The sequence below is a fragment of the Magnolia sinica genome, chromosome 2 (assembly GCF_029962835.1).
Source record: "Magnolia sinica isolate HGM2019 chromosome 2, MsV1, whole genome shotgun sequence".
Taxonomy (NCBI): domain Eukaryota; kingdom Viridiplantae; phylum Streptophyta; class Magnoliopsida; order Magnoliales; family Magnoliaceae; genus Magnolia; species Magnolia sinica.
Window position 1 is genome coordinate 116,673,045 of NC_080574.1, and position 23,113 is coordinate 116,696,157.

The 23,113-nt window shown below is 38.0% G+C and overlaps 2 protein-coding genes across 10 annotated transcripts in view; both read right to left on the reverse strand.

Annotated features, from left to right (window-relative positions):
• Positions 1 to 263: 263 nt before the first annotated feature.
• On the reverse strand, positions 264 to 2,500 carry LOC131237448 (serine/threonine-protein kinase-like protein At3g51990). 2 transcript variants are annotated; one of them, XR_009167244.1, is made up of 3 exons: positions 1,390 to 2,500; positions 576 to 640; positions 264 to 511 (listed from the first exon to the last, which is right to left on the reverse strand). XR_009167244.1 is itself a non-coding variant. In XM_058235209.1 (2 exons), exons 1-2 carry the CDS (start codon positions 2,435 to 2,437, stop codon positions 633 to 635), a joined length of 1,056 nt encoding a protein of 351 aa, XP_058091192.1. In that variant the 5' UTR covers positions 2,438 to 2,500; the 3' UTR covers positions 264 to 632. The 2 variants fall into 2 exon arrangements, 1 of the variants encoding a protein (XP_058091192.1); XM_058235209.1 differs by having other exon boundaries at positions 264 to 640.
• LOC131237450 (tubulin-folding cofactor B) overlaps positions 264 to 23,113 on the reverse strand; it is a 91,995-nt gene continuing 69,145 nt past the window's right edge. For 2 of the 8 annotated variants that reach the window (XM_058235211.1, XM_058235210.1), the window contains one exon: positions 16,043 to 16,245. In XM_058235211.1, the coding sequence (XP_058091194.1) occupies positions 16,198 to 16,245 (48 nt within the window). In that variant the 3' untranslated portion in view covers positions 16,043 to 16,197. Of the gene's footprint in view, positions 641 to 14,091; positions 14,109 to 14,981; positions 15,183 to 15,630; positions 15,998 to 16,042; positions 16,246 to 21,208; positions 21,277 to 23,113 lie in introns of those variants that run through there. The other 6 variants (XR_009167245.1, XM_058235213.1, XM_058235216.1 and 3 more) reach the window with 6 other exon arrangements.

Consider the following 23,113-nt stretch of genomic DNA (forward strand, 5'->3'; position numbering starts at 1 on the left):
CTAATTTAGGATCCCAAATCTATTTTAATGTTTAGAAACTAATGGACGGAGTGGATTCAACACGAGAATCTCTGTAGGCGCCATGTAGCATCCCACCACTGGAACTTCATGCGCGGGGGCACAGGCAATTCGCGCGCAGAAAGAAAATAAAGGCTATAATAAAATATATTTTTTTAAAAAAGGTTATTTGATACGCTGAAAGAGTATGCCCAATATTGCCCATCTATACCATCCAAATAGTGGGCCATACTATAAATTAGGCATATCCACAAAATCAGCTTGATTAAGTGATCTTAACTTAACCTCTGATGAATGTAATAAATGTGTATAAATGATTTGTGCATGAGTATGAACTGTCATACCCCGCCAGAGCATCTATGTTTTTCACCGAGACAACAAAGCCTGTTGAGCGACTTCAATGAAAATGATAGATGGCCCCACTCCCCACAAAGACATCTGCTTTTTGCCTTTTTCTATTTGTAACGCGTGCAGCTTCTCCCTGCTTTTGACTCCTTCAACAAAGAGCCATACATAACCAACTGCATATATATGTCGTTGGATAGGGCCCACTTGCAGCTTCCACCGGATATCCACCGTCCAGATCTTCGAAACTATCATAGATTGGCCATACTTCATACATCTGATCAATGGTACACAAACAGACGGTTTTAGAACAAACTTTAACGGTCCAAATTCAGTGATTAAGATAGACAATTTGTAATGTTATTTATATGAATGATTTTTGGACCATGGTCCATCCATCATATTTCCTAAAATGTGGACAGTTATGATTATCTAACTCTGGATACATCTAGACATTTGCTGTAACAGATGGTATACATGCAAAACTAACAATAACTTTCCTAATTGTTCTAAGAGCAACTAGAAAGAGATTCTTTAACCAGAAAGAATTCAGTCGACTCGAGCGAGTCAAATTAATAGAATGAAATAGCTTGCTACACTGCTAGTCAGTTCCCCAGTCATCGAGTTTCCTTATAGAAAAGATCGCATCTAAGCTATAACGAAGCGAACGGGGTGAATGCTTCGAAAGAGATAAAACATTGGTCATGATGAATAAAAAATATTACTAATCTCATGTAAAAGCTCATAGCACAATATCATCGATATGCTCAATCTCCAAAGATCATGTGCAGAACACTAACCTTTATATATCACTTCATGTTTTAACCGCACCATAGGCAGGGTGTGCCATAACAATAATGGTGGGCATAATGGCCTATATTGTTGTCATTATGCATAATGTCACGGCCGTTACACCCCCGTAACGGTAAAATTTAAAAAATATATATATATTAAGAAAAAAAATTGAAAATTTTCAAAGAACAAGTTGAGAATATTGAGAGGATTCTAAATGTGTACTCAGCTTACCTTGTGAAGCATCATCAGCTTCATCAATTTTGCATATTATAGTTCTTGTTTGTTTTCTCTTAGGGCTGAAGTATGGGCATCTTCTTCTCAAGAAACTACTCCTCACAAGTCTCCAGACTGAGAATTGGGTGTGGCCCACCACACTCTCCAGCTCCATTACGATCTCACCCATCGATGGCCGTCCTTCTTTGCTAGACGACACGCACCGGGCCGCAACATTAAGCATGCATCGAATCACGCCCTTCATGCTATTAGGCAATGCGACCCGATAATCGCAAACCTCCATAATTCGATCAGCTTTGATCAATGGCAATGCCCAATCGACTAACGAAGCGGGCTCGAATCCAACGTCCATGGCCCGCCTACAAATAATTATCTCTAACAAAACAACTCCAAAGCTAAAAACATCATTCTTAGTGCTCAACCTCCCAGGTGTAGTGTAACATGGGTCCAAATAGCCCATCGTGCCGGCAGGTATGGCCCGCGATATGATCGGCTGGTCAGAACCATTCGCGCTTGTCGTGTCTATCAATCCATTGCATATATGTGAATGTCCTTTAACTGCAAGACTGAAATCTGCTAGCTTAACATTCCACTTTGAATCCAACAAAATGTTGGCAGACTTTATATCTCTATGAATTACTAGTGGTGTGGTCTCATGAAGGTATTGAATCGCCCGGGCGATATGGAGGGCCATGATCGAACGCCTGATCCATGTGGGTGGGCCTGAAGCATTGTGGAGGAAGTCTTCAAGGGACCCATTTGGCATGAATTCCATGATGAGGAGCTTGGAGACTGAATCTTCATGCACCACTCCTAGAAGATTGACAATGTGGGGACTTTGTATTGATGATAGGATCTCGATCTCGTTATCAAGTTTTGAATTGTCTTGGAGAAGTTGCAGTCCCTTCGACGGCTTCTTCACGGCGACCGTCTTTCCGCCTTTAAGAACACCTTTGTAGACACATCCATGGCTTCCTTTTCCTATCAAGCTCTCAATAGCGAAGCCTTTCGTTGCAATTTCGATATCTTTGTAAGATAACTCCATAATCACAAACTTCTTGTTGTTGTTGTTGTTGTTGTTGTTGCGGTTGTTGTTGTTGTTGTTGTATATGTAGGAGTGGAGGGAAGGTTGGAGATGTGTGGATTGTCATGTTGATCTTTATGTATACTATAGTGAGTGATAATGCTGTTGTAGGAGATTTGCAAAGGCTACACGAGATTAGTCTTACAATCCAACTCTCGGCTTACACGGTAATGTGTGGCACGTGTGTTCAAGATCTGGGTCCTGCAACACGTGGGTCCCATTGTGTAGTTGACTTGGTATTAAACCAGGTCTGATTCATTCGTTACGTGGGCTACAACTGCGATAAAGAAACGGACGGTTTACAAGGATTGACCAATGTTCCAAATCAATGTACATGTGTGGCCCACCAGATGACTGAGCTGGTCTATTAACAAAAGCCATGAATATATCTGGTGGAGCCTAACCTGATTAACCGTCCTGATCTAAGACTCACGTTCCAGATTGGCACGTGCAGTGAGGCTAGGGAAAGAACATACTCGCGCGTGTAGCATTAGTGTCCCATAGTGTGTAGGGTTTACGAGAAGGCAAGATCAGAAAGACGAGAGGGGAGAAGGGTTGAAAGAGTGGAGGAGATAAAGGGGAGCGAATTAGGTGCGGCCTCGGCCGCACACTACACGGTGCGCCTTGATCGTGGGGCCCACTTCGATATATGTATTGTATATTTACGCCGTCCATCCGTTTTTTCAGATCATTTTAGGCATGATCCAGAAAATGAAATAGATACAAATATCAGGTGGACCATTCCGTAGGGAACAGTAGTGATTGAACTGTCACCGTTAGAAAATTCCTGGGCCCATCTTAATGCCCACCGTAATGTTTATTTACCATCCAACCTGTTGGAAAGGTAACACAGTCCTCGATGAAAGGAAAAACAAATATATCTTGATTCAAAACTTTTGTGGCCTAAAAAGAACTTTTAATGGTTAATCACAACTGTTACATTTGTGTGTCCACCTACCATTTTAATTTACTTCATTTATGGATGATGGGCTAAAATGATTTGTCAAAATGGATTGACAACGATGATATACAATAGATACATTAATGTAGGCTCCACGCTCAAGGCTGCATTGTGTGGATGAGAGCTGGCCGCACCTAATCAGCCCCCCTCCCCCGATAAAAGGATTATTATTTAAACCCTTCATTTATGATATTATAAAGGCACTCACACCAGAATTTTAAGTCATGTCTTTTTAATCCTTTGGTTACTTTTCGAGAATGGGATATTTGATTGAGGCCACCTTTCGATCAATCTAATCTATTCACTTTAATTAGATAGTCGTGAACTCACAATAAAGTTATTAAAAAATGGAATTGTTTATAACCCACAACTGCATGAACATTATAAGTTAATTCCAAACTGATTCCTCTCGTATGGTCTATTCGTGATGAGCTTTGCCCTTAAACTTGGGCAGATCGCATAAAATTAAAACTAATTTCATGTGGACGGCTTGGATCTATTACAAACTGATCTAGTGGGCCACACACAAGATGTGAAATAAGTTTAAAAGGTAGGTCCCTTACGCGGGAAGGTCATTTAACTTTTTCTTCATTTTCTTTTTCATTTTATTTCATAGGAGGGAACCATTTTAGTCGTTAGAATGTTGTCACCTCCGTGGCACCCACTCTAGCGTGCATCAGGCATCATTCGCTCCATTCTTGGTGAGCTTCAGAGTAATTTTTTGAAGATTTTCAATCACACTTTCCAACATAGAAGATATGACGGCCAAACGTAGGTTTAGATTAAGATAATAATGGTTTTTGTATATTTTTTTAAGTGGTGGGTATCAATTATGAAAGTTTTAGAAAGTGAGAGTGTGGTGGTTATATATATATATATATATATATATGGGTATGAATTATAGGAGTTTGTGAAAGGGATGCATTTTGAAATAAAAGAATATTGTAATTGATACATTTTGAAATGGAAGAATATTGTAATAGATGAATATTGTAATGGATGAATGTTGTAATGGAATAATATTAAAATGGTTAAACAGTCATAACTCTCTTAACAAGGAAGTTATGACCATTTTCATCGGATTGATGATCCATAATGTGTATCGATGATCTATAGTCTTTAATAAAATTTAGGCCCACTTTTGGACAATCAAATGATGTCCAAATGAGATGATTCTAAAGTCATTTAAAAGTTTATCAAATTATTTTTCCAATGAGTACAATATCACCCAAATTGAATATTTAACAAATGAGTTATGACCGTTTTCATCGGATTAGCGATCCATAGTGCGTATCAGCGATCAACAGTGAATATTGGTGATCCAAAGTTAATATCGTCGATTCTCATTGAATATCGGTGATCCACAATGAATATCGCCGATCTACAGTTAATATCGACAATTCACAGTGATTATCAACGATCCATAGTAAATATCGACGATCCACCATACAACATTCATCCATTACAATGTTTTTCCATTTCGACATTCATCACGTTCATCCGTTACAACATTTTTCTATTTCAAAATTCATCCCTTACAACATTATTCCATTATAAAGAAAAAATAAAATAAAATAAATTTATGAAGAGAACCATCACATCATCCTCCCTTTCACAAAATATCATCATTAATACTCAAAAAAAAAAAAAAAAAAAAAAAGAAGCTATTATCATCTTAACCTAAACCTAATTTTAGTTGTTGTAACTTATACGTTAAAGAGTATGTCCGAAAATCTTAAAAAATACTTAGAAGCTTGCCAGAATTGAGGGGAATGATACAGGATGCACGCCGGAAGCTCACTAGAGTGGGTGTCACGAAAGTGATAATGGTCCTAACAGCCAAAATGGTCTCTTTTTGTGAATATATATATATATATATATATATATATATATAGCATTTCTGTCCAAGGGACCCACCTATTGAACACATTCACATCTTGTGTGAGGCCCACCGAATCATCTTGTAGCAGATTTAAGCCGTCAACATGAAAATGGGTTTTAATTTTATGTCATTTGCTTAAGTTTTAGGGCAAACTCATCATGGATGGACCACATTGAAGGAATCAGTCCAAAATTAATTCATAGTGTTCATGTAGTTGTGGACCATAGACAACTTTGTTTTTTTTTTTTACCCTACCATAGGTTTACAGTTATCTATTTAAAGTGAGCGAATAAGATCAGCCAAGGAGTGACTCCGATTATTGATTTAGTGAGCATATACTCTCATTTCCAAAAGGCTTTCTTGAATTCCACAAAAAGTTACCACCATATAAAGGGACAGTTGGGGGACCAATATTTTGTTTGAAAAAAGTTGAAAAAATGCTCAAGGCTTAAAAAAGTTAAGACTTAAAATTATGATGCCAATGTCTCTGTGATGTCATAATTCAGGAATATTTTAATTAATACCTAAGACAAAGGGTCTCTGGGTGAGAAAAGCTAAAAATTGAGAAAAAGAGGAATTATAGTGCTGATGCACGAGTATCTACTAATGGCGCCCATGTTTTAATAATCCAGACCGTTCATCTGAAATCTCCTAAAGTAGATTGGATATGAAAAAAATACGTATTAAAGATCATATTATTTTCTAGACTTAGATCAGTGTCCTTAAAATAGACAGTCAATAAAAAATTACAGCAACAGACAAGAAAAGGGATCAAACGTGGGACATCTAGGATGTTTCAATCTGGAATATTTTCCGTTCGTTTTCCATCAGAAGTGTGAACCATAAAATCAACGGTGTAGATCACCGCAAAGTGCATCAGGACTATACTTCCTCATAGAAAAAAGCAGGTCAGTGTTTATGGAAGAAAAGGCAAAAGGCAAAGGGGGCAGGTTCCCACTCCCATTCGCTTTGCTCAGAAAAAGAAAATGCTACTATACAAGCTGGTGCACTGAATTTCTATGCAAGTCCTTCTGACGATACCCACATTCTTACAATCGGGACTGTTGATTTGGTGGGTATCCATATGGGAAATTTATATCTAAATAGTCAATTTACTTCTAACGTATTATCCGTTGATCAGTGGCCCTAAAAATTAAACGGCTGGATCAGTGGTCTACATTCAACCATCAAAAATACAAATAGTGAATGTAAAACTGATTAGTTGTTTCGTATAAAGCCCATCTACATGGTGGCCCACCATATCAACGGTCCAGATCATTAAAAGAGGAGGGAACTGCATTTAAGTTCGACGCACCAACCGGCATGTTCACATTCCTCGAATATATGTTAAAGCTGAAGACTCATCTGTTGGTTTTTCAACGTTTAATATATGATGGTGACTCATTTTCCTCACGAGTGGAACTGATTCACATCTATCCGGACCATCCAAATTGTGGATCTCATAATGGATGGATCATATCTCTAAAATCAGATCAACCAACAGGCTAATGGCTATCAATAAATTATCAGAAGTGAAATGGATGGTGGTCCGAGTTTGATGGAAAAATCCATTTTTGATATCATCTTCCAAAATAAAATTTTATTATGATACTTATCCTCATTTGTGACAGAAATTTGGACGGTCTTGATTGCCTTACAACTATTCCATCTGTTATTTGAAGACATTTATAAACGGTGGAAAACTAACTGATGAGCAGCAAATTTTATAATCATGAAAATAATTACTTTTTCAGAAATGCCACCGAATAGAATATCATATGCACCCTTTTATTGGATTTTCGGTCCATAGCTCAAAAACCCGAAAACTGGACCCGACTCGATTTCAGCCGGGTCGACTCAACTTGGAGACTGGAACGAATCTTTACAGGGTTTGTATATGTAAGGTTTGGATTTTCTACACAAAGGTCCACCATTTGGTGCATTGGTCATAGATCACAGAGATTGTGGGTTCTAGACTTTCCTGATTCATTTTCAGAAAAAGAACGGTCGCAATTGAGTGAGTAATTCTGAGTCTTTGACAAGGCTATGTTCTGAGTTGACTCGCTCATTTTTAGAACTATGATTGCCCATTCACACTCAAGCTCATAAACTTGTGTGCATGAATGGAGCTTTCTATCGGGTGGGCCTCACCTTTTAAATATTCAACTCTAAAGAGTTGCATAGAAAACAAATTCCATGCAGATTGTGAGGCATGGTTTTAAATATAGGCCAATATGTATAATGTATTAGTCATGGTGGATGCATGTTACCTAATGTCTTAAATCTATTTGACTGATGTCTTAAATCCATCTGTAATTGGGTTCGTCGATAGCATCAATAAACCACTCGATTCTATTGAGCAATTATCGATCATATCAACAGCCCCCTTGATTCTATCGAGAAAATTTCAATTTTTTGTTTTTGCTCTTTGGATGGTTTTTGTGTCATTAATCGATCTGATCGAATGCGACTTTGATCCCATCAATGGGTTATTGATGGCACTCGATATGATCGAAGTTCCCATCGACCAACTTGCGCAATTTTGTGGAATCGTGGGTTTTGTTTCTTATTTTGATTTTTAACCTATTAAAGGGTTTGTAATTGGAGATTAGGGCAAGAAGAACGTACTTAGGGGTTTCGGAGAGCAATGGGAGTTTAAAGTTACGTATTTTGTGGTGTTCGGAGTATATTCTCGGATCGATAAGTTGTTCTATCTCTTGTAACATTGATTTTACAGTGGATTCGTTGTCACTTTATGCCATGGTTTTCTCCCATTAAGATATATGTAAAACCTTGTGTTTAGTTTGTACTTGGCTTGATTGATCTTTTATTGTTTAATTATAACTTAGGATTTCTTTTGTGTGTCCCTCCAACAATATGTACTTATTATGTATCAAAGAAAACTCACAAGAAAAAAAACTTAAAAAATACATATTTTATTATTTACTTTATCCTTGACAAAATATTAATGTGATTTTTCATTGCATATAATTATTTTTAATTGAAAAGAAATTGTATACAAGATTACCGTATAAAATATTATTTTAATTTTTTTCATTCGAAAGTTTCACACTAATATGCTCGATACAACAGTTGTCCAAATAATAAAATATGTATTGTATTTTGTACCAATTGTCACCAATACAAACATGATACACGATAATTTGAAATTATGTAGCTTTATTATTATTATTATTATTATATTTTGACTTAAATAACTTGAGATTTCATTTAAAATTTAATGTTTTCCATTTATTTTTATACATTTGGCATGTGCACGCAGTTGGCCAGGCCATGCTGGTCATGGGCAACACTTTTGGATTATTTTTTTTTAAAGATTTCGGTTAGGCTTGGGCTAGCCTAAAGGATTTTCGGCTAAGATTGAGCGCATAAAGCTTAGCTCAGCCTGGTACATTGACAATCTTGGTGTTGAAATTGGGTTAGGCTAGACCCAAGTTCAAGCTCAATGCAGACTATAATCTAATAAATTGGGCGCATGGCAATCTGGGTTAACCATGTGAATAATCAACACAACTTAATAAAGAAAATGCTCATGTACCACCTAAGTAGCTGATTTCAGCGCAAGTGAATCATTTATCATAAAGAGAGAGCTTCAATAGAATGATTCAGAGTTCTCGCAAAGTGAAACCATGCAATACTAGACACCTGATCTACCTTCTAAAGAAGAAGGTTTTTTATTTATTATTATTAAGTCAATTTGTTTGGGACTTGTATATCCATTCTTTTTCCTATTCAAAGATCGACAATGAGATCCGATTCATTCAACGTGTGGGTCACACTTATATAGGAGAAGTTGGTTGAATAAATAATAATGCTGAATTCCCATTAAGAGAAGCAGAAATGGATGAGTGAGCAATCCGTAGCCCTTCAATGATACCAAACATTGTTTCACTGTTGGCTGGTTGATGCAATGTCTAATACTACAATTAATGTGACAAGCGTGTCGAAATTCAATGTTATAAGAGGAAGTGACGCTAGATCCCGATGGTCAATATCTAAGGTAGCCTTGTTGATCATTGGCATTTTCCGTGATTTGGGCCAAGATCAACCCTTGGTCGCGGTTGATTAGCCCTTATCAGTTTTGTCGTAACCATATTGACTTCGAGATTGGGCAAGAATAGATTTGTATCGATCAACATCACCAACTCGCCCTTCTCAGGGAATTTCAGTAACCTGCGGTCGATATGCCTTGGACCATATTTCTGAATACAACACATTTGTTAGTTGAATGGGAACGAGTTTCATGCCATTTACAGTATTCTATTTTTTATAATTCATCAGACGAAGGTATCTTATGATTTATGAGAATCTTGAAAAACTGTTCAGCCAACAGAATTTCAAAAATCTCATTGGCCCGTGTGATATCAAAAGTGTAAACTTTCTGGGCCTTTGGTGTGGTTGATATGGTTGATTTTGCCTTGACTAACGTCGAACATATGAGTAGCTTCTTAGCTACCACTTTAACAATCGCGACTTCGTAATTTGGGCATAATAATATATCCCAATTGACGAGTTATTCTGCCTAGCACCTTCTTGCAAAAGTTCTTCATACTTGAAAACCTTTCTAGTCAGGTCGTATAGGTCCATGAACTGTCCCGATGAACTTCTTAAAAAGTTTATACTCAAACCCATCTTGTGTAAGCTACACGAATTTGTCTTCGGTCATAATAACCTTATATCAGCTTTTTGCTCTTTAGAACTTGTTAATATACATTTCGTAGGTTTCTCCGAGTAACTGTTGAAAACAGGCGAAATTGGTCATGGTTATTTCTCTATTCTTAGAGAAAAACTAAGCATGAAATTTTTCCTCCATTTCTTACCAAATATGAATTGAATTTTGTAATGGAGTGGAATACCATGTGAAGGTCGTGTTCGTTAGCACTAACTCGCCACACTGCATAGTGAATCGGCCAACGTGCCCGATGGCCAACTGATTGAGATCACCTAAAAATAAGGTAAAATCTTTCCGATAATCTCGTGGCAATGGATGTCGCCGATTGATCCATTCAGGATAAGGCTTATAGTGACCAGAATAGTATTACGATCACGTACTTGGCCTGCAACTTCTTAAACCATTTACATGATTTGGTCACGATTCACTTGTTGGAGTTCAACTACCGGTGGTGGATCGAGACCGAATCAGTTTGGTCCCTCTTGGAACAACGGATTACTAGGGAATGGTTGGGGGTTATATCATCCCGGTAAACCCTGATTCTAAATTTCAGGAACGAAATTCTTATCCTCCTGCTTTGGTCGTCTAAACTCAGGAGGAAACAGAGCATTTTGTGTCTCCTGAACTGGAATTGGTGGTGAATTCCTTTGAGGAGGCATAGATGGTGGCTAAGCCACATTGCTGATTGAACTTTGTTCAACATCATACTACACTGTCGTTAGCATTCATTCGGTCGTCATCGCCATTAATTGATGCATAGCCTCAATCTGGCTAGCCATGTATCTATTAGTGTTCTTGGTTTGAATACAGAATCGCTCAAATTGGGTCCTTCCATATTTCTGAACATGCTGGATACTCAGCTGTACGTTCCGAAGTACAACTGTTATCTCCTCTGGAGAGACGGTTTGAGAGGTCAACGCCCCTTCTTGGTTCCTGATGCCGAGTGACGGGCTATTGTCCAGATTTAATGCTTTGGAGACCGCTTGAACTGGCACATCCTCGATTGGAGGTAATGCAGTTGGTGTAGAGGGTTCGACCCCAACAATTCGATTGTTTCTTCTATTCATAATTATGATTGACAAAGTTATGCCGTTAAGTTAGAGACAAGGCCCCACCGAGTGTCTAAAAAACTTGTTGCTCTTGCACGACCAATGTAAACTGGATAATTCCAACAGCCATATAGTTTTTTTTTTTTTAGTGGTAGTGTCCCATTAAGCGTGCCAAAAACTTATTGCTCATGTATGACCGGTGCAAACTGAATATTTCTGATAGCCAAGTAGTTTTTTTTTTTTTTTTTTTGTGGTAGTGTCCTACCAAACATGTCAAAAACTTGTTACTCGTGCACAGCCAATGCAAACTAAATATTTCTAACAACCAATTTTTTATTTTTTATTTTTTATTTAGTAGTAGTGTCCCACTGAGCATGCCAAAAATTTGTTGCTCGCTGTTTTCAACAATTTGAATGCGGGCATGTCAGAATTGAATTTGTGGCTCAATTCAAACCGAATAACTATGACCCCAAGCATTGGGATAGGCAGATACACATCATATGACTGTTAGTGTACTCATTTTTGTACCCTAGTTTGTCAATCACGTGAGTCATTATGTCACGTAGTCGGTTAAGCATTTGGAAAGTGAAGATCGAAGGCGGAGCATCAAGCAGCATGTACAGGTAAAATAGATGCCTTGGTGACCCCTAACCCTTGACCCAAAACAACCCTATAACCTCTAGATGATCTTGACCTAATATGAATACAAAATTAATCATCCCTTAACCTTAAGAGACCAAGAAAAACATGATAAATAAGGCTAGAAGATATGCAAATCTGCTGCGTAGAAGATAGCTCAAAACAACATATTCCAAGTGATGTTCGATGGCATCTTAAAGAACTGGCCAATGCAATCGATCAAGAGTCAGGGATGTCCAACAACCAAACTAAATTTTTAGCTGGAAATCTCGATGGCATCAAGGACCTTTCGATGGAGTTTCGATGCCATCGAAGTCCTCTCGATGACATTGATTTGAGATCCAAAATTGTCCAGCAAGGTTTTTAGATTTTCCCTTGATTCTCTCGATTGCATCGAAACATTATGTTCGATGACATCAAAGGTCGAGTCGATCCAATTGAAGTGGGTTCAGATTTGTTCAACAAGCAAACATTATTTTGTCTGGATTTTTCAATCGCATCGAGGAACCCTTCGAAGACATCGAAGACCCATTCGATAACATCGACAGAGCCGTTTTCTGCCTTTTTTTTTTACCATTGGAGCTTAAACTTTTTTTAAACGAGAATCTGCTCTTGGACATTTTAATGGATTTTTGGAGCAACCAGAGGTATGGAGATTCCATATACATATCCTTTATTCCTAGCTTCTACTCCATTGAATTCTAAACGATCTCCTTTAAGATTTCAACTCAAATAAGGATTCCAACCTCAACATTGAGATGTGCTTGAACTTTTACATTTCCTAGAGCTTGGACTTAAGCATTTTGGTAAATCATCGTCCAAATCATTTAGGAGACTCATCTAGTTGAATTCCTTAGGAAAACAACTACCCATTAGTTGTAAGAGATTCAACCCACTCCCATCACCTTAGTCATCTTGAAGAGGCATCAAATGCAAGGAGATTGATCATGAAGCTAAAGCCTTGGCAAAGTTGCGGCAACATGATCGGGGGGGCATCGGGGAGCTTATTGAAGCACGGGAGAGCGTAGATCAAGCAACCCAACAGGAACATCAAAATGGACTCAATCCGATAGGTACGTGTCATGTGTAGGAGTCCATGTTTGTACTCATTCCTTATGTAGGTTGGAGTGCAAGAGTTTGTGTTTAAACTCACCAAGTTCTTTCATAAGGACCTTGGCTCTTTCGTATGACCTAAATTATGTGGTTCTTGTGTAGGACTCAGGTTGTTAATTAGTCGAAAGAAAAACCAATTGAAGTCCTTTTATAGGACTTCGGCGGGAGAATCCGTGTCGGGTTCAAGAATAGGACCCTTGCTCTTGTGTAGGGCATACATCTTAGGTTCGGGAGTAGGACCTTGACTCTTGTGTAGAACCTAAACCACTAGGTTCGTGTGTATGACATTGGATCTTGTGTAGAGCCTAAATTGTCAGGTTCGAGAGCAAGACCCTTACTCTTGTGTAGGGCATAAAGTCAAGTCCTTATGTTGCGCTGTAAAGGTTAGAGGTTAACTTGATTTAAAACTTCCGATAGTGAAATCTGGTACACTCATGAGTTAAGTGCGTCAGCCGGGAGTGGAGTAGGCAAGTAGCCGAACCACTATACATGCTTGGGTTTAGGATTGTCATTTGCGCATTTTGTTTAATTATGTTAATGTGTTGAATGCTTAATTATAAATGCATTATTAGATGAATGCTTAAGTTCATAAGTAGCACATCCCACAAACATACACATGTTTTTGTATATCTTGCACACCCCCCAAGATTGAAGCATATCCAAAGCTCAAGTGGACCACACCACAGAAAACATTGGGAATAATGATTTCCACCGTTGAAACCTTCCTAGGGCCCACAATGATATTTATTTGTCATCAAACCTGTTTATAAGATCGATCACACATACATGTATTAAGTGAAAATACAAATATCAGCTTGATACAACACTTCTGTGGCCCTCAAATATTTCAACGGTAGACGTTCAATTTCCATCGTTACCTCTTGTGTGGTCCACTTGAGGTTTGGATATGCTTCATTTTTTGTCTCAAGCGCTAGAATTATCTGGTTAAATGGATGTACGGATTGGATAAAGTACATAGATCACGGTGGGCCCCACAGAGTTTACTCAGTACGAAATCCGCTTCCATTCAAATCACACGTGTATGGTGGCCCACCTGATGAGGTCACATGACACGTGAATTGCTCCAAATCATCATGGTGGGACCCATATCGTGCATGTATTAGATGAACACACAACCCTGGCCATCTGCATGGTGGCACGCGTGCCACTTGTAAAGTGAGGCTAACAAAACCCACTTGTTGGGTTTTGCCAAGCCCACACGTGTGTAGAGATAACTACATGTGGTGTGTGAGAAATCCCAGTATCAGATCTCCTTTTGTCCAACTGATTTAAACCTACTCACACCAACCGTCGACAAAATCAAGACCAATTTTGGGAGCTCCTAAAGTTCTGATAGGTTTCATAGTTTGGGATGGACGGACACCAGTTTTTTTAGCATCAACAATATATATATATATATATATATATATATATATATATATATATATATATATATATATATATATATATATATATATATTGTGGGGCCCACCAGCATATGTGCCTGACAGCCACTCCGTCCAATTTGTGCCAGCCCATGATAGCAACCGGGGCCCACAATCAGACCGATTCAAGTGGGCCACTACTTATGACATGGACCTGGCCCAACACATTTACACCCTAGCTCATGCTCTGGCCCTATCTAGTTTTAGCAAATCCAGTCTAAAAATACAATAATATATGGACTTTGCTTTGGTAGGTAGGTCATTGTTGCAATTAAGACCACTGTAGAAGATCTATAGATGGTGTGAGGTTAATAGCCCCATACATGCGCCCAAGTGGCCCACCTGCAAAATCCATGTTTTCCATCAGGTGGGTCCCATCCTGGCCCAAATAATAGCCGTCAGATCCATCAGGCGACTGGTGAGGTGAAAAAGAATTGCACAGTAACTTGTTGGCCAGGGCTGTCAATTGGCTGGGCTAGCCATGGATTTTTGGGCTGAGCAGCTACTTGGGCGAGATAGGATGGGATTGATCTTAGATACAAAAGCCTGAACAATTTAAGCTCAGCTCAATCTGACCTGGGCCCATATATCTCCATGAGAGGAAAAAAAAAAAATTTGATACTCTGGCAAAGTGTGACAGATGATATGCAGACACTTAAAAATTGCATACATGGCATGCGATTAGTCAAATTAAACCGTCCAAATCATGGTGGCCAGTTTAGATGCATCATGAACCAACCATTAAGCTTATATGATCATCTGAAGATTTATTGGACTATTAAAAATGAAAAATATCAAATGGTCCTATTTCCAAAAACGACTGTCTATGAATAAGAGATTAGAATTGTTCAACCAATTTGATCTTGGAGTTGACAAGTGGGCTACACAAACTAATATGTGCCACGTCTGCAATTTTTTGGGCGCCTGCATATCAAGCATTACACACAGCCGAGCATCATATAACTTCTATATTATATGCATATAGAGATGCTCCAGTGCTCTCAGATAACTATGGTTATAGTGCTCTTAGTTGTATTGGGACACTTGGACAGTGCAACTCATTGATCTAGAACGGTCATTAGGTTCAGTGCACATTTGATGGTCTACATTGCAAACAACACACCAATCTGACAAATATTAACCATTTGATCAATGATTTTTAATGTGGACAGTAAAGATAATTTACACAAACGAAAGTCCAAATCAACAATTCAATCCATCTATTTGTTAGGACCCACCATGGATTGCTTATGATTAAAAAGAAACTCTTTTGGCAGGTAATCCAGTACCCATTGCGGTGAAATCTCAGTGTGTGTGTGTGTGTGTGTGTGTGAATTGGCATTTTGGGCCATGCTTGTACTAAGTACATAGGTGATACTAGTGCATGATTGACGTGAATTGGAATTGCAATTTTTTCTGTTAAGTTGGTTTGAAATAACTATCAATTCTCATTTGAGTATTTACATGTTCATTCTATTTTTACACATATGGCATGAGTAAGTGGTCATGAACCAGGCTAATCATAGACACAAAGTGTTAGATGGGTTGAGCATGTGCAAAGCTTTTGATTTTTCCCCCCTGTTGGACCTGGATAAGGCTTCTGCTAGCCTAGGGGATTTTGGGTTGAGAACCGTATGTGTCCATCTGTTTCATGCATTCTGATCCAACTAAGGTGGGACATCCTGGATGGCTAGGATCTCACAAATGTGCATCATGTTGGCTTGGTATGCAGAGGAGATCTATAAATGCATGTGAAGAGTTTAGCAGACATACATCAAAACATGTTGAAGAAATAATAAAGTTGGTTTTGAAACCATCGAAGTTGGAATATGCAAACAATTATCAATGTAAACATCAATACCAACAAAGCAAGGATCTGTAAATAACCAGCCTTTTCAGTTCATACTAATGTCACAAAAACTCACCTTCCTAGATGATTTCAAATTTCATCTTCCTCGAAGGGATCTCGCTCGGGGTAGTCACCAACCTGGCAGACAAGTAATCATGATTAATAACTTCATTACTTTGCAAAGAATGTACACTTTACTGATGCTCCCCGTTCCATGCTTGTGGGGCCATGGTCCAGTAATACAGAATATTTGACATGATAGGCCCCACTATGGATGGGGTATAACCCAAAAATCTCCAATTTGGAAGACGTTGAGCCTAGAAGAAGACAGTTGAGAAAAGAAGTACAGTAATTATCTACATCTAATAAACATAGGTCGGATCTGTATCTTCCAATCTAGGAGATCGGTAGGCATCCTCCATGGCATGGCTTATCGGATCAACAATCTGAATCGCGGAACATGGGCCACACATGTAAGCATCGGAGGTTGGAGAACTGTGGCTAGGAACCCTATAACACCTCAACAGAAGATGGAAACTAATGGGTGGATCAATAAAATAAAATAAAATGTTGATTTTATAATTCTAAAGAACAAGAATATGAAGGGTGTAACTCATGTATGCCAATTGGTATATTCGTGACATCATGCACCTAGCATCTCCCCTCGTCCATTGGTGGTGCAGCAGAATCCCTATCCATATTTCCCACCAACCTTTCAAGAGCTAGCAGAAGATGCATCGCCAATGGATGGTTGGAGACGTTTTGTACATGATGTTGTTGTAGCTAATTGGCACACATTATTGGAACATAAAACAAATGAGACCAGAATAATCTTTTTACATTTCAAGATTAATGATAGGTGTTGAAGTTGTTCCCTAGAAAACCAATGTGAACCTTATCCACTAGTGATGTGGATGTGATATTGATGATCTTAGTTGTAGATCATGATGACCATGGGTCCTAAGTGGACGTGTGATTACGTCATGATTAATATATAGAAGTGCCTTATACATGAACATTGGTTAAAGGAGAGGGACTCCTCTAGTTGTCGTTGGGAAGTTAAGATTAGACACAACGGTCACTGATTAAGGGAGAGTTGTAGTCCATATCTCAAAACCCTGTTATTCCATGACCACCTAGTAGGTTGTAGGACGGATCTATGGTTGTTGTCATTATTATGATGATAGATGTGGCCATCCTGTGTGAGGGGACTGATGATAAGTAGGGATGGAATGTCCCCACTATTGGGCATGATGACAAGTCAGTGTGCCTTCATCCTAACCCACATTAGAGGATGAGTGTCCAATGGATAAAGGCTCTTGGGTCTTATTGGGCACATCAATTGGTGAATCGGGGTCAAGTTTCTAGATCAGGAGGCCCATTGTGGCTGGACAATGATCGACATGAGGATGCACTGGATCTGATTAATCCGTAAACCCAAGGACTTGTGAGGGTTCAAGGACTTGATTGGGTCACTTTACGAGGTCATCATGTGGCCAATAAAAGTAGGTGTAGCCAGGCACATCCATCGAGGTCCGTTGAAAATCACATGGGCCAACAAGGGACCACTGATTTCCTAAGAATTAACTTCTAGCTAGATCTAGGAGATCAAATGTTCATCAAGTGGTTTTTTCATTGGGCCCAGCACTCAAAAGGACTTTTTAAAAGGTTCTAGTAGTGTTTTTAGCCCGTAAAGTTTTGTTTTAACTATTAAAAAGGTTTTAATCACACTTAATAATAATATGATGGTTCAAATCTAAGGGTCCACTACTTAATCTACATAGGCATTGGGTGTTTGATGGATGACCATGATAGTGGAAGGATTGAATCATATATAGGTGCATGGGATAAGGCCGGACCACAAAATTCGAATATAGTGGCACATATGGAAGACTATAAGGTGGTAAAGTACCATAATTGGTGTCTTCATGAAACTCTAGCTCCTCCTTGAGAGAGAAGAAATAGAGAGAGATCCATCTGCCTCCCTCCCCTCCACATGAGGGTCCACCTATGTGGATGGCCCTTGCATCCCCTTGGCCCTATTCCAAGGTCTGACATGTTTGGCTCTCACCTCTCCTTCATTTAGGAGAGATCTGGGAGAGACTTCCTAAGTAGGAAGATTGGCATCAACAAAATGACGATTTCTCAGCAGCATGTAAATCCTAGCAGTAGGATTTTTCGTTTTTTCCTCTTTAGAAACTTGGGTATATCTAAACAAGGATCCATAGGATTTAATCTTATAATCAGAACCTTTGAGAAGTTTCTATTTCCATTGCGTTTCGAAAAACCTAACAAAAGGTACTTTATTTATTCATTTCAAACTCGTAGTTTTCCTTTCTCCTTTTTCTTTTTTTATTCTCTCTCCAATTTCGGTTACAATCAGCTCAAATAGCTTGTTTGCCATTCACCATTTTCTTTTCATGGTTACACATTTTATTTTGTTATCGAAGTAGTAATATGAAGATCTCCACACTTATTGAGTGTCAAATAGAAAGACGAGAGGCTAGCAGACACATATTCCCAACTGTACATATATGTTGGAAATGCCAACATATTTAGGCATTGCATGTGTATCTTTTTAGCTTGAGTCATCAGAAATGGTGTTGACCAATGAAACCTGACGGTATTGGAATTTCCTGTGCCTTCAACATAGACGATCTGCACTCAATTATAATTAATTTATAAGGAACTTATATTGATCGGGTTTAGGTTGGGTCGAGCAACCCAAGACCTCAACCCGAGCCCAACCCAAGTTTTATTGGGTTGGCGTTTGTATGGCCCAAGCCCAAGACCAAACCCTATACATCCTGCCCAAGCCCAACCCATTGTCGGGTCGGTCAGGTTGAATCCGCCCAACTTTCAGCCCTACTAAGTGTAGGTGAAACCACAATGCTGCATTTTGCAACCATACACACAAAGGTAATGAAGCAGAATAAGACAAACACAGGATTCCATGTAATGTGATCCCCTAGAGAAGTTGACCATGCAACAGTTGTATAAAAGGATGGATACAATCTTCTGTCCTTGGGTGCCTTTCCACCTTTAATTGGTCACTTATCCAGCAGTTCTTCCAACGCCACATACATACTTCTGCCCTCACTAATGACATTGCACAGTTTTCCCTGGCTCTCCACTCTAGTATGGAAGATATTTGTGCAAAGCCAATTTTGTTTCAGTTTCTATAGACAAGGTCAGAATACACAAAAAATGGTGTAGCAACCTCGCAGTATTCTAGAAGCTCAAGCTTGTCTTACTCTTTGGCTGGATACTCTTCTTCATAAGACTTCTACATCTCCTCCTAAGTACACAAGGAGGATGCCCACCATGACGCAGTTGTGCTTTAACCCACAATTTCCATCTTCGTGAACCGTATCTTCATCTTATGGTTCATGGTGTACCATCTAAAATAATTATCCAACCAGGGTAGCCAATCATGGATGGCATCGGGATCCAGTTCCAAAGAACTCTACAGTCTCTACACCAAGGCATTCAATAATGGCAATGGCTTACGTTACGGGCCATAACAGTTGTTACGGCACCCATAACAGCCGTTATGGCTCCATAATGGTAAATAAATAAATATGTGGAAAAAATATATATATATACACTAGAAGACTTCAGAAAAATGAGAGGATGCCAAATATATATTTTTCTGATTTTGAACATGTTTATAATGGTGTAATGGGCCATTCTTTGGTAAGAATACTATCTCAAGCTGCTTGATGATATTATCAACCTGAGAAGCTTAGAATGACTTCAAAAGTCCTATATCTAATATTAAAGATTCAATATAAATTTGAGTAAAATTTAAATATTAAATTTGGATGAATATTGTTATACCGATTTGAATACTGGTGTTTTAAGTAGCTTTGCCATGTAATGTGTAGCTTATGCTACATACCGTAACTTAGTCTTAACAACACATAGTTCAGCCTTAACAACAAGTAGGTCATGAAAATAACTTAAGTCAAATATAGCCTACACTACATGCAAATTTTGCACACACTACACACAACATAGCCTATGGTACACGCTATGTAGCTTACACTAAAGTTATTTTTCACTAAAATATTAAAATCGATTAATGTTTTCAATGATTTATTATATTTTCAATTTTTTAATAAAAATTAATTAATCTTTTCAGTGATTTTAGTAAAATAATATAAGTAATAATATTAAATCAGTTAGGCTACTCTTTCTTTACCTTTATACTTTATCTTTGTCTATTTTTTTCTATTATTTTAGGTTGTGTTTGGTTGCACCAAATTTCATTATTAATCAGACTAATTTGGTGTAAAATATTATAAGAGTTCATGATATTTGACGTAACCAAGCACAACCTTAACTAAAAATCTAGAAGTAGCATGTAGCTTACGCAACACGCTATTTAGCTTTAGCTTCATGCTTTAAAGGGATGAATGCTACACTACACATTATTGCTATTTCAAACACTATTGAGTACATTCAAATGCTCCTAAAACAGCCAGAAATTAATGCAATCTGTGGAACTCTTTCCATTAATGCATATCCCTAACCATTTAACATCATTTCCCTCAAAAAGTTTGAGGAAAAAAAAAGTAAAATTAAATTCAGATGAATAATGTCAGGCTGATTTGCAACCACTCAAATTCCCCCAAAACAGGCCAAAATTCATACAATCCAAGGGGTTCATCCCACTAATGCATATCCCTTAGCATTTGACATCATTCCCCTCAAAAACAATGAAGAAAGAAATAAAAAATAAAAATATATGTCACTATTCATCCCAAAATTACCAAAAATGCCCAAAAAAATAGAAAAAGAGATGAGAAACACTGATTTAGGGCATTCATGTGTAGATCTAAAATACATACATGTATTTAAACAGTCTACACTCTAAATATTTTACAAAAAATAATTTTTTAAAAAAAAAATTTGCTGAAAATTACATAAAAACAAGCAAACATACATAAAAATTAAATTATATTAACAATCAAAATCTAACACAAACCTAGCAAGATTTGGTCAATTTCGGTAATGTAATGTTGAATCAATACCTTTGTAGCAAGAAAAAAACCAAAAATAACGAATTTTTACCTATTTTTTATTTTTCCCAAATTCGGTCATGGATCTTTGATTCTTCGAAAATGGCTTAAATCTTATGTCTTAATCTTCAAAATTTGCACAAATCTAGTTGGAAATGAGTCAAAATAGTCAAAAGAAGCAAAAAAAAAAAAAAAAAAAAAGGGGACACAAACTCACAAAAGGGGACTTGTATATAGGTAATGGCCCTAGCCTGTTACGCATGGTCATATAACAACAGTTATGGACCCATTATGGTCCAAAAATTTTGACACAGGCCATTATGACCACGTACCACGTAGTAGCTCGTGTCGTTATCATTACGCATGGTCAATACTACCATTAAAACATTTTTTAACACCTTGCTCTAATGCATGCCTTTCATCAAATCATCAACACGCTTTAATTGGCTAGGTGCAGGATAATATGACAGGTATGGATAATAAGTGATATGGCATTTGGAATCCATCGTCTTCACTAAGGACATCGTGGAAGCTGGTATCCAAGGCAAGGACCAAATCCATAGTTGTACAATTCCTCCTCCCTTCCTAGCACATGAAACACGGGTTGTCTAGGAAAGACCCGCCCATCAGCTTGTTTCGTTTGGGTTGTTCTGTAAAACTCCATTGACCAAGGGTTTGGTATGATACGGGCTAATTTCTGGACAGTGATAGGTAGAATTGGGGCAAAAGTGGACAGTCTTTCTGATACAGGACGGAATGATCTAACCTAATATGATGCCATGAAATTAAAAGATAGATTAACTAGAGCAATGGAACGACAAAATAAAACTAATTTACCATAAATTCAGAAATTTCATATTCATGACATGTCCAAATTCAATCCTATGACAGTCCCGAAATGCAAATCTCATAAATTACTGATTAACCAGAACCTATGGAAGATAGAACCCCCATCCTAGTATAAGGTTAAATCTGAATTCAATGGAAATCATGTGTCTTGTAAGAGTTTTGACGTGTTAGGGTTATTTAAAGGCTAGGGAGTGTGGGAAATGGGTTTAGGGTATCTAGGCTCAAAGGAATTAGGGTTTGAAACATTAGGGTTGAGGTTTTGGGAGGTTTCGGGTTAGGATTTCAGATTTTGGGTTTAAGGGATTTAGGATGGGTTTCTAGAATTGGAAATATAAGTTTCAGGACATGGGAATTAGGGATTTATGATTTGGACAAAGGCTTTTAGAATTTGAAAATTTTAGTGTTATGATTTTGGAGAGATTAGGATTATGGTTTTAGAAATTTAGGGTTTTGAAAACTAAGTTTGGATGGATTAGGGGTTGTAGAAAGAAGAAGAAAGAAGAAGAAGAAGAAGAAAGAAGAAGATGAAGACGGCAGAAAAGAAAAAGATGAGAGAAGATGATACATTTTTTAGAAGAGAGAAAAGTTAAAAAGAGAACTAAGGAATTACTCCCCGTAGTTTCACATCACTAATCCAATCATAGGATTAAATTTTGTTCAATCTCAAAGCAAATTAGAAAAAACTCTTTCATTCATAGCATGCATGATGGCTAGGATGGGGATGTCCAACTCTTAATAGTCTCAGAAAAGACCTTTGACAAAAAGACGCTCTCAGATAAGATTCTCAACACAAAGATGCTTAAAGAATTAAAAGTTGTTCCAAACTCCATAATCTCAACACAAATATGAGTAATAACGAAACATGTAAACAAACTAAACAACTAAACTATTTCGTGGCCCATGGGGGTCCATGATCAAGATGCCTGATGATGATGATCCAACAGTCAGAATAGTCCACGGTCGAAATCCAACGGTCCAATAATCATGTCCACTCAGTCCAACAGTCCGATCTGTCCATCAATCTCCTATATGCAGCCCAAGTGCATCTTCCCTAGTGTGGAGTCCTCAAAGATGCACGAACCTGCACGTGGGGTCTTTAACGTGGCTAAGAATGTGAATTAGGCCAAGTGGGC